Raw genomic sequence first — 12,272 nt, forward strand, 5'->3', positions numbered from 1 at the left:
AAATACCTCAAACTCAACATCTCCAAAATGAAACTATCTTTCCTCCACAATTAACCCTATTATCTTCGCCATTATATATATATATATATATATATATATATATATATATATATAGAGAGAGAGAGAGAGAGAGAGATGTAGATGTAGATGTAGATGTAGATGTAGATGTAGATGTAGATGTAGATGTAGATGTAGATGTAGATGTAGATGTAGATGTAGATGTAGATGTGGATAGATATAAAGCACCACCAACCTTCTAGTCACCCAGGTTCAAAACGGCAGTCACCCTCAATTCTTTACTCTTCTCTCCTTCCCTCCACCATTGGCCAAGTCTTATTGCTTCTAAATCCTCCACATCTCTTTCATCTATCACCTTCTTCTTACTGACACAACCACCGCCCTTATTCAGGCATTTATTACTTATTGCCTATACTTTTGAAAAGGTTTTTTCATTAGTCTCCCAGCCTGGAACAGACTGTGGGAAGGGATATAATGTATGATGAGGCTAGAAACATAGGTTGGGGCCAGTTTGTGAAAGGCTTTAAAAGCTAAACAGGGGAATTACTATTTTATTGTTATGGAGTTTCTTGAGTGGGAAGGATGGCAGGGTCAAATTTGTACTTAAGGAAAATCATTTTGACTGCTGTGTGGAGAATGGTCTGGAAGAGTGAGGAGAGATTTTTAGCAGGGAGACCAAGGTGATAGGCCCAGAACTAAAGCGGTGGCTGTGTGGATAAAAAAAGGGGGGGGGTAAGATGAAAGAGAGCTTATGGATTTAGAAATAGCAAGATTTGTAAAGTGACTAAATACATAGGATAAGGGAAAACAAGAAGTCTGTAGTAATACCAAAGTTATGAAGCTGGGAGACTAGAAGAATGGTTGTGCCTTCAACAATAACAGGGAATTTTGAAAGAGGGATGGAGGGGGGGTGGGGACATAATGAGCTTTGTTTTGTTTTATATGTGCTGAGTGTGAGATGTTTTATGAGACATCCAGTTAGAAATCAATCGGTAGTAGGTGATATGGAATAGAACTCAGGAGAAAAACTAGGATTGGACATATAGGACTGGGAGTCATCTATGTTAAAAAATAATGGGCTTTGCCAGCGACCAAAGGCCCCAGATTGATTGGATTGACTGAGATTGACTGACTTCGCTGATTAACTTACTTAAAGTTAATTCAATTTAAACCATACCTTCCTGCCCCTCAAAAGGGTATTGCTCTCAGAAGCTGTGGACTGTGACCTTAACACGGGATCACCCTCAAGTCCAGTGAAGCAATGGAGTTGCGTGATGCTAGCCAATGAGTTTGAAGCAGGGTTGAAGGATTGCCTCTCCTCGGGATGCGTAAGGAGGATCCTGGGGCAGTTCATTGCTCAAACAGGCTGATGATGGAGGAATTGAGCACTCTAGGCTAGATAGGTTTCTTCTTGGCTTTCTGACACAGGTGTTCTCTTTTTACTAATAAATGCTAAATGATCAAAGCTGGTGCTAAAGCTTCTAATTTATAAGTAAACCCTAGCTAGTTTTCCCTACACTTGGGACAGGAATAAGGCAACCACACTTTAAATTTTAAATGTCACATCTATGAGGTCATAATAATTAAATCCGTGGGAACTTCTAGCCTAAGACACAATATCTTCTAATCTCTCTCTCAATGACCTCAGAAGTTCCTTGGTCAATACCAATAGTTAAAAGACTGCAATTTGGATAATGAGCTAGCAAAGTAGACTGAGGAATAATCCAGTAAGAGGAGGGACAGTAGAGAACTGTGTCATGAAATCACAAAGAAGAAAGAACATCCCAGAGGAGAGGTTGCTCAATAGTGTCAAATGTAGCAGAGGGGTCAAGAGAGATGAGAACTTAGAAGAAAAGACCATCATATTTCTGGAATTGGATTCCCCTTCACAAGAAGTATGAAAGGACTACCTATTGGACATGTGGTAGAAGGGTATTCTTGTTAACATATGAGTTGAACTAGATGGTCTCTGAGTTTTCTTCCAACTCGGATATTCTGTGATTCTGAACTGAATTTCTGAGTTAGGAATGAATATGTTGTATGTGGAGGAGGGTGGTATAGGGCAGGAGAGCAGAGGACAGAATGAAAACTAGTCAGAATGGAGTAGAGAGTTACTGATGGAGAATAGTGGGAGATAAATTGTATAGGTTAGGTAGAAGCAGATTATGATGGTTCAAAATGCTAGATTCAGTAGCTGAGACTGGAACTCAGATATTAGGAGACAATTATGTTTATTTAGCAAAAGAGAAACAATGAAAATATCATTTAAAAAAGAATCTGTCATTATAGTCAGGATAGACTGTAATGGAAAGAAATCAAAGGCAGAAAAACAAAATCTGAGACCATTACAGTAGTCCAAGGATAAGATGATGAGGGCCTCAGTGAGGATGGTAGTAGTGGTAATGAAGAAGAAGAAATCTGAAAAGATTGTGAAGAATAAATTACTTGGGCATTTCCAAAGCCCCAGGCAGCCTCCACAGATCCTAACATTCCACAACTTAACAGCTCATCTTAATGAGCTGCTGTGACTAATGTACTTCATCATCTGATGGGCAGTCTTCTGATAATAATCGGCTAGTCAACCAACAAGCACTTATTAAGTTCCTGCTACGTCTAAAACACTGTAGGAGGTGTTGTTGATAAAAAGACAAAAATGAAAATCCCTGAGGTGTATGAGTGGTCAAGGAAGACTAGCACCTCTTGTGCAGCCCTACTCATCCACCTATGGTGTCCACCTGTCACCAAACTCTCATGTGCAGCTCCAAGAAGCTCTAGCAACCACACCCCATAAACCCTCAACAGTCGCGCTAAACCAAGCTGACGGTAACCAAAGAATCATTAAGTTAGGGGGCTATCTACTTCCCCTACGGAAAGGGCAAATGAGAATCATTTGTTCCAATGGCCATGAAAGTGACTGAAGCAGGCACTGTGGAGTTCTTAGAGCTTGGTAAGACAGGGGAAATGCCATATGGGGTCATCCACTACATCTCCGGCCAGGAAGAGTCCTCCTGACTTTTGTCTCACCACCGGACTTCAATGACTCTGGAAGAGAGAGTAAGGCTGAAGACTGTGCATCTCTGCTTCACTCACATCCAATTCAGGCAAAGGTCAAGACATCACAGCGTGATGTCCTCTTAGAAAAAACGAAGAACAATGATACTTCTAGAAACCTAAAACTTTATGTCAAATGAGTTGCTGCGCTTTAAGAGACGGATCTGAAGTCAGAGAACTCGGGTCCAGAGCTTGGTTCTGACATTTGCTGGTTGGAGGGCTTTGGATGGGTTGTTTCCCCTCCCAGCCTTCAGTTTCCTCACTTATTTAAAAAAAAAAAAAAAGGTTGGCGTACATGAGCTCAAAGACTCTTTCCCAATCTAAATCCATGAATTTATTGTAGGAACTAAAGGATGATATGCGTGTAAATTCACTGCCAGTAGAGCTGTGAGTGTACTCTGAAGGAATGCGCAGCAGTTTATGTTTGCTGGGATGTCTTTGGTGTCTCGTGTGCGCGTGCGCATGTATATGTATGTAGTATATTGTGTGTATATATATACACATATATTTAAATTAAAAACAAATACAAGAAAATACAGATCCTACAGGAATGATACAGAAGAGCAAATCAGTGGAATAGACCTTAAGCTAAAATTAAGAGTAAATTCCTTACCCTTCATTATTTCATCAGATCCTTTTTCTCTAAGACAGCTTAGAAGGGGTCAGGAAACTGAGTCCTAGTTATTGTGGTGGGACTTTTCTTATCTGATAAATCCCCTCGGGCCCAAGGGGCAGGTATTGATTGGAGGAGAGCAAGGACTCACTTTCCCATGATGCCATGGGACCCAGGCACAGGCTCTGATTGGAGGACAACAGGAAGATTTGGGAGTGGGAGAAGGGTCAGGTGCAGGCAGGCAGTGCCTCTGGGAGTGGCCAATGCAAATGAGTCCAAAGACAAGGTGGAAACTACCCTGGTAGGGGAAGTCAGGGTGAGGTGCCTGATACAAAAGGTAAGGCAGGGCATGCTGTGGTACAGATGCTGTGTGAGGAGGGGAAGGGGGAGGAAGGGGAGGAGAAGGGGAGAGATGAATGGAAAAATAGCTTTTCTATTTGTTTTTTTTTTAAATAACTTGTTGGGGGCAGCTAGGTGGCCTGGTGGATAGAGCACCGGCCCTGGATTCAGGAGGACCTGAGTTCAAATCTGGCCTCAGACACTTGACACTTACTAGCTTTGTGACCCTGGGCAAGTCACTTACCCCTCATTGCCCCGCCAAAAAAACCAAATAATAATAATAACTTATCAAGTACTCCTGATGATCATGCCTGCACTTTCACTTGTTAGTAAAAAGCAGAAAAGATGGCGTAGTGGTTGGAAAGGGTAGCAAGGTTCGAGGAAGAGTTCCGAGGGTTTTGTTTCTCAGGTTTGTTCTGGTTTGTTTCTATGATAGAGAAGACTCAGGTGTGTTTATAGGCAAGAGGGAAAGGAGAGAACACACCAAAGCATCTTCTATTATTCACCATACCAGGACCTTGGGGAGTGAAGTCTTCAGTCAAATGGAGATTCGCCATCCTATGGCTACCAAAGGCCTTCCTCTTATCCCTGGAATTCAGAACTGCAGGTTGCCCAGGCAAAAAGTCCCCATTCACTCCTTCTTCTGCCTCTTCTCTCACTCCAATCCAGGGCTGCTTTTTTTTTTTCTTCAGTGTCCCTACCACTCTCCCCCTTCTGCTTTCTCCTTCCATTGTGCTCTTTGTAATCCTCATTCTACTGTTAACAAATCTTCTTTTGTCTCAGATCTTTTCTTAGGATCATAGAATCAAAAGTTGGAACCTGGAACTTAAAGCCCATTGGGTCCAACTCCCCCATTTTACAGGTGAGGAAACTGAGGCACCAGAAGGTTAAATGACTTACCCAGGATCATACAGTTAGTATCTAAGGAAGAATTTGAACCCCAGTTTTCTTGACTTGGGGCCCAGTGCCCTAATATCCTGACATCCTGTTACTTCTTGTACTCTTTTAATCTACTTACTCTTATAGACATTTGGTACCCCCCAAAGATATTAAAAGAGGTCAGGGAAATGGTTTAAAAGTTAAGAAAAGGCCATGAAAATGTTCAGATAGCTGTCCACTACTGAATAAGAGACTCTAAAGCAAAGAGGTGAGATGCTGTTTTCCAAGTAGACAAGTTCAGTAAGATATTCTCAATCAGACAATAGTAATCATATGGGAAGCCAATAAAACTGTTGAGAGGACCAGGAGGATTAATTCATCTATAGGGAAACGTTATCCATTAATCACATTTGAGAGACCTGGAGAACTCATTGTGGGGGGGCGGGGGGGGGGGGACAGACACAACATAGTCCATTATACTTTTAAAAGCACAGGTACTTTAGGAGATTTGGTACCTCTGAGCCATGTGCTTTATGCCAGTCTCCCCATGAGAAGTCCAAGGATTTCTTTCATGGTTTCCCTCCCCCCACCCTTCCCATCCCTTGCTCCTAAATAAACTATCACCTTATTCTAACTATTAAAAAAAAAAAAAGCACAGGTACTTTACTCAGATAGTCCAACAGCCATTAGCTCTATCAGTCAGTCAAAACATAACATCTGGGGCAGCTAGGTGGCACAGTGGATAAAGCACCAGCCCTGGATTCAGGAGGACCTGAGTTCAAATGCAGCTTCAGACACTAGACACTTACTAGCTGTGTGACCCTGGGCAAGTCACTTAACCCCCGTTGCCCCAGCAAAAAAAAAAATTCTATCCAAAACATAACATCTGAGCATAGCTGAGGCCAACTGTATTCAGACCTCCAGGTTCAAGCCTATGCGTGTTCTTCACTACTTATACCCAAACAAAAAGAGACAAAAAGAGAAAAAGTCATAAGAACAGAAAGTGACAATTGCTTTTGTCAGTTTAGTGTTATGATTCCTTGTACAAAAAAAAAAACCCCTCAAATTGACAAGGTCAAACATAAGCCAACTAAAACACCTTAAATTGTCTTGCCATTGGCTGTAAGAGGACAAAAGCTTGTTGTCCAGCGTGCATGCACACGAAGAAATGCAGAGAAATCTGTGGTGGACTGGATGACTGAATATCTACTCATTACTTCTGATTATTAGTGAACATGCTTAGAATGGTTCTCTTAAATGTTAAAAATGTAAAGTAAAAAATGACCAATTCTTTCCCAATATTTAAAAGTTTCTAAGTAACCACTTTTCAGTTTCTTGAAATGAAATAAGATCAAAATGTATTCCAGTGGGGGGGGGGGGAATGGATTTCTACAGTTTATGGTTTAAATCCTACTGGATGGCTTTTCCTGAAGTATCTGTCATCTTTAGTGAACTACAAAGAGTAGACATTTTTACCCCAATAAGGAACATTTTGAGAAGTATAAAGTGATTTTAAAAAGGGTTGTAATGACAGAAACCATTTTGACTAAAGCTTATGTTTTAAATATTAATTGTAGAAATCAGTTCACTTAATTCACTTTTACTGAGGAGAATGGGGGAAAGGAGAAAAGGAAAAACATAGAAAGGAATGAGGAGAACATATATAGGAGTTATAAAGACAAATCAGACTCATTACCTTAATTTCTTCAAACTAAACTAATTCCCCACATTTTCCCATTAACAATAGTACAGACTGTTTGACTGTGTAAATAGAGGGGTTAAAAGGCCCAATACTTACTTTTTTGGGGAGTATCTGAAGAAAGTTTCCAGCCACATCTAGTATTTTTAAATTGTTCATTGAGCAGAGCACCTGAGTGACAGATACAAAAAAAAAAAAGATAAAGTAAAATGTTAAAGCATCTATAAGAATTTAAATAAAGAGATCTGATTTTAGGTTAAATTTAATAAAGAATATGGCCATTCAAATTAGTAAAAAAAATAATTACAAAGAAAAAAAGAAATGATTGCTACAAAATATTTCTTTCCAATGATCTGGCCCATTACCCACTGAAGAGTTGTTGATGATTCTGTGATTTCCTTATTGGAAATACACTTTATTGGAAACCTCTTCATCTTCTCCAGCAAAATCTAATATACAACAGAGATCATATTTACTGGAAAAGGCACAGATATACTGATAATGTCTCCATCAATAATCAGAAGAGAAGGAACAATGGGAGGTTGGAAAGAAGCTTGGATTTTTTTCTGGCAAATCTTTTAAAAGAGGAAAAAGAACATTTATTAAGCACCTACTATGTGCCAGTTAATGTGTTAAGTACTTTTACAAATATTACATCATTTGATCTTCATAAACAACCCTGCAAGTTAGGTGCTATTATTATCCCCATTTTACAGTTAAAGAAACTGAGGCAAACAGATGTTGAGTGACTTGCTCAGGGTCACAAAATTAGTCAGGATTTTTTCCACTTGGACTTCTTTGCCATGTGTCCCCTTCCCCCATCTAGTACCTGTAAAGCTGATTTAAGGTGGGATTCTCATCTTTTCTGGGGATAGGATGATATAACCTACTTAGCTATTTTTAATAGGTAATTAGTGCAGCCTTCCCTTGCCCCAATGCCAACAAAAGCAAACAGAGACTAATCCACAGATATCTAATGTTCTAATTAAACCTATCCAGCTTGTTTCTCCTTGCCACTAATCTTCAAGTATCTTATTCACTTTCTTGATCTCTAAGCTCAATGTCACCACTGGGGAAATGAGAGGAAAGAAAAGGATAAAAGTATTTCACATACAACAAACACAAGGCATAAAAATATACTCAAGGATAAGACCCAAGGATATCAAAGCAAACCAAATCCAATCTAAAACTAAAAATCCAAGTATCTAGTCAAAGCTTGTTTCTCCTTGCCATCGATCTCTAGATATCTTCCTCTATTTCCTTGGCATCTAGGCTCTCTGCCCTGACTAGGAGAAAGTGAAGAAGGCCTAGTCACTTTAGCAGACACAAGGACTCAGAATGAATTTCACAATGCAAATTGTGATTATTTTCACAACCTTACTCTCAGATTATTCACCCCTCGAAAATAATCATTGAAAGTTGAGTTGTACTGGCATCAGATGGATAAAGTGCCATGATCTCATGTTTGGAGAGGCATATGCTTTGCCTGAAATTCAGTATAGCATCATTCTTTCCAAATTCCCACAAATATAAAACCATAATTTTTCCACATCTTTTTATATAAAATAGATACCCAAATGGATCTGTGAATTCTTCATTAAGTATGTCCCTTTCCTTACTAGTGAGATAGAAGTTAAATAATACAGATTTGAAAACACTGATACTTGTCTATTCTGTGCAGCTTTGTCCATGTCCTCCCATAAAATTTACCCTTGGGGACAACTAGGGGGAAGGGGGAAGGGATGGAGAGAGGTTCAACCTTTGGTCATCCTGGTGACATTTCTTGTTTTCTCAAGAGTACAAGTTTTGCCCAATGGTTATTCCTCACCTTTTCCAAATATCAGCCTATTTTTTCAATCTCTGATGAAACTGTTTATTATGGTTCATCTTCTTAGATTTTTGTTTGTTATACACAAATACAAAAGAATGTATTTCTAAAAAAAATATTAGCACTTGGGCTGTATCAAATCAGAATAGTGTTAGAACAAATAGTGAAAGCAAATCAACTCTAAGATTATAGCTTCTGAGGGGCAGCTAGGTGGCACAGTGGATAGAGCACCCGCCCTGGAGTCAGGAGTACCTGAATTCAAATCCAGCCTCAGACACTTAACACTTACAAGCTGTGTGACCCTGGGCAAGTCACTTAACCCCAATTGCCTTACTAAAAAAAAAAATAAAAAAAGATTATAGCTTCTGTTTCATATAAGCCTGGGGCAGGCTCCCATCACCTCATGCCTGGACTAGTACAGTAGCCCACTGGTTGTTCTCTCAGTTTCAAATCTCTCTCCACAACAATCCATCCTCCACTCAGAAGCCAAAGTGGTCTTTCTACAGTGTAGTTCTGACCATTGCACTCCCCTACTCAATAAACTCCAGTGGTTCCCTCCAGGACCAAATGTAGAATCCTCTGTGAATTCTAAAGCCTGTCACAACATAACCCCTTTGTACCTTTCCAATCTTATTATGCTTTATTCCTCTCTATGTACTCTATGATCCAGCAACACTGGACTTTGTACTCTTCATTTCATGTCAATCTGTCTCCCACCTGGCTGTCTCCCATACCTGGATGCTCTCCCTCTTCCTGGCTTCACTGGCTTTCTTCAAGATGCCTCAAACCCCATCTTCTACAAGTGACCTTTCCTGATTCCCCCTCATTTCTAGTGTTTTTCCTATGAAATTATTTACCATTTGTGTGTATGTGTGTGTGTGTGTGCACATGTATGTCTTATCTCTATAGAGATATGTGGGTGACAGAGATCACATGTATGTGGGTGTTTCCTTGTTCTCTCCCCTATTAGAATATGAGCCCCTTAAGGGCAAAGATCTTGGTTTTTTTTGTTTTGTTTTGTTTTTTAATTTTTTTTTTTTTTTTAGTAAGGCAATGGGGGTTAAGTGACTTGCCCAGGGTCACACAGCTAGTAAGTGTTAAGTGTCTGAGTCCAGATTTGAACTCAGGTACTCCTGACTCCAGGGCCGGTGCTCTATCCACTGAGCCACCTAGCTGCCCCCAAAGATCTTGTTTTTGCATATAGGCACATATCTGCATATGATGTATAATATTTGGGGGACAGATATTATTATAATATATTGGGACATAACTCTTTTCCACTGGTAGACAGTTGGTTGAGAATTGATCATATACACTATAATAAGAACTTAATATACCAAAATGGATAAGATGACTTGCTTAAGGTCATATAAGTGAGTCATAGAATTCAGCCTGTGGTTTTCAAATATAAAATAAATTCTGCTTATTGAAATGAATTTAAGGGGCATCTAGGTGGCACAGTGGATAGAGCACCGGCCCTGGAGTCAGGAGGACCTGAGTTCAAATCCAGCCTCAGACACTTAACACTTACTAGCTGTGTGACCCTGGGCAAGTCACTTAACCCCAATTGCCTCACTTAAAAAAAAAAGAAATTAATTTAAAACAGCTTGGGAGTGAGGTGTTACAGTTGTAACAAGAAAATTTCTATCTCAGATTTTTTTTTTGCTACCACTATGATGAGAAAGACTGTGACAAAATAAAAACTCTGGCTCAGGCTTCTTGCTGCCATCATATTAAGAAGAAGACATTGCCTCAATGTCTATTTTGAGCTTCCTGTATTATTCCTGGAAGTTCAAAGATCCAATGCCTGAAGAATCAAAGCTGAGAAATAAACCATAACTCCTACTTTGACCAGCTGGAAGGTGTTCTTATCTTTCCCCTTCTGTTACTTGTTTTGAGACATGTCTTCCCTTATCTTCCCCTCCTGCTTTTTGTAAAATTTCATTTTTCTGTGCAGTTTATGCATTCACATTCTATGATGCTCTGGGCTCCCTGACTTTTTATACAGCTAAGCTTGTGTTCCCAGTGTAATAAACCATTGCAGATATAGTAATTATCTCTGCATCTTTGATTCAGTGATTGAGCCCAGTATCTAATCAGTGGAACCTTGGATAATTTGATCACTCAGTGGACCTGGAGTCAGGAAGACTTTAATTTATAGCAAACACCAGTCAATTGTTCCCTGTGAGATGCTGGGAAATTTACTTAACCTCTCATCTACAAAACACGGATAATAATACCTCCTACCTCCTGGTGTTGTTATAAAGATTAAACAAGATATTTGTAAAGTGCTTTGAAAAATTTAAAGGGCTTTATAAGTGCTTTCTATTATTATTAAAGCAGGTTAAAGGTATTTTTCTAAGTTTCTACCTTACCAAAGGAGGAAAGCTTGACTTGCCTTACCATTGGGAATACTTCAAGGCGATTTCTTGCCAAAGAGAGCTTTCTGAGATTCTTCATTGCTTTAAATTCTTCAGGGATGGAAACAATTTGATTGTAGTTTAGATTAATTTCAGAAATATTAATCAGGGAACAAAGTTCCTTAGGAATATCAGTTATCTGATTGTTGTTTAAACTCAAGATTCTAAGATTCTGTAATCTAAAAATTAAAGTAAATGAATGAAATTTTGCACCAAAGTCATATATAGGTTGGTTTGTTTAGTTTTTTTAATGAACTTTTTCTCATTATGAAGCATTTATTTTTTTCTCCCTCACTCCTTCCCCCAACTAAGAAAAAAAAAGAAAAAGAAAATCCAATTTACATATATTTTCTTGGTCTTTGTTAGAAGGCACTTGCTTTACACCTCTTTTGAACCCATTAAATCAAATTTTCATACCTCCTAAGTGTGCCTTATTCAGCTTATAACGAGGGTTCTTAAACTGAGGTAAAGTTGGGTGGCAAAAAAATTATACCTTTATTATACCTAATTCCCTTTGTAATATTAAGCATTTTATTTCATTAAAAACACAGTATTCTAAGGAATCCTTTGTTGTTGTTCATCTTAAATTCTGGAAGAGGATCATGACATTAGGAGGTGATGTCTTGACTTGCAAGTGAATTGGACTCAAGTGAGGAAGGACTGTGCAAAGTCACCAGCCTCACTCCCTCTTCCAGAATCATCAGAGTCCAGTGGCAAGACATAGGTCAGGACAACTGGTCATGGCCCCAGATGCAATGGGACATGTTGGCCTTTTTAATGTAAAGTCTTTCCCACATCTCAGTTTATGAGGCAACGCCCATCCAGTAGTTAAAGGGTCAGTAACAATTGAGGCAAAAGATGGCTTAGTTTACTTTCACGAACAAATCAACCTGGGAAGGGAAGATCCTCAGTTTCCAGCCAGAACAGAAACAATTGCTGTTGGCTTCACCAGACCACAAAAATGATCCATGATGCAAAAAAAATTAAGAACCTTTGGTTTATAAGACAAATAGTATTTCAGAATGTAATAGAATGTAATGTAATGCATTTATACCTTTAATAAGTGGGTCTCTCTCTCTCTCTCTCTCTCTCTCTCTCTCTCTCTCTCTCTCTCTCTCTTTTTGGTGAGGCAATCATGGTTAAGGGAACATGGTGGTGATGTTTGGAGAAACAGAAGCGGAGCCAGGAGAAGAATGAAGAGAGGAATGAAGGAAGACTGGCCTGGGCTCCTTCCCAAAATGGAAGCCTTGGGAGGAAACCACAAATGGGAGAAGGCACAAGAGGTGGAAGGGGTGATCCACAGTGGGAAGGCAGGTAAGTCTGGGTAGTCAGAAACAGAACCAGGAAGAAGGATGAGGAATAAGCACTTTTTAATCACCTACCATGTGCCAGAATCATGCTTTAACAATATTAACCTTTGCAGTA

General features: G+C 39.4%; 1 protein-coding gene across 1 annotated transcript in view; it reads right to left on the reverse strand.

The window, feature by feature from the left end:
- The window catches only part of LRRC69 (leucine rich repeat containing 69), a 111,546-nt gene that overhangs the window by 77,930 nt on the left and 21,344 nt on the right, over positions 1–12,272 (reverse strand). The window contains exons 4-5 of the mRNA XM_043982593.1: positions 10,831–11,026; positions 6,699–6,770 (exon numbers count right to left, since the gene is read on the reverse strand). Coding sequence (XP_043838528.1) covers positions 6,699–6,770; positions 10,831–11,026 — 268 coding nt within the window. The remainder of the gene's footprint in view (positions 1–6,698; positions 6,771–10,830; positions 11,027–12,272) is intronic.

The sequence above is a fragment of the Dromiciops gliroides genome, chromosome 1 (genome assembly GCF_019393635.1).
Source record: "Dromiciops gliroides isolate mDroGli1 chromosome 1, mDroGli1.pri, whole genome shotgun sequence".
Taxonomy (NCBI): domain Eukaryota; kingdom Metazoa; phylum Chordata; class Mammalia; order Microbiotheria; family Microbiotheriidae; genus Dromiciops; species Dromiciops gliroides.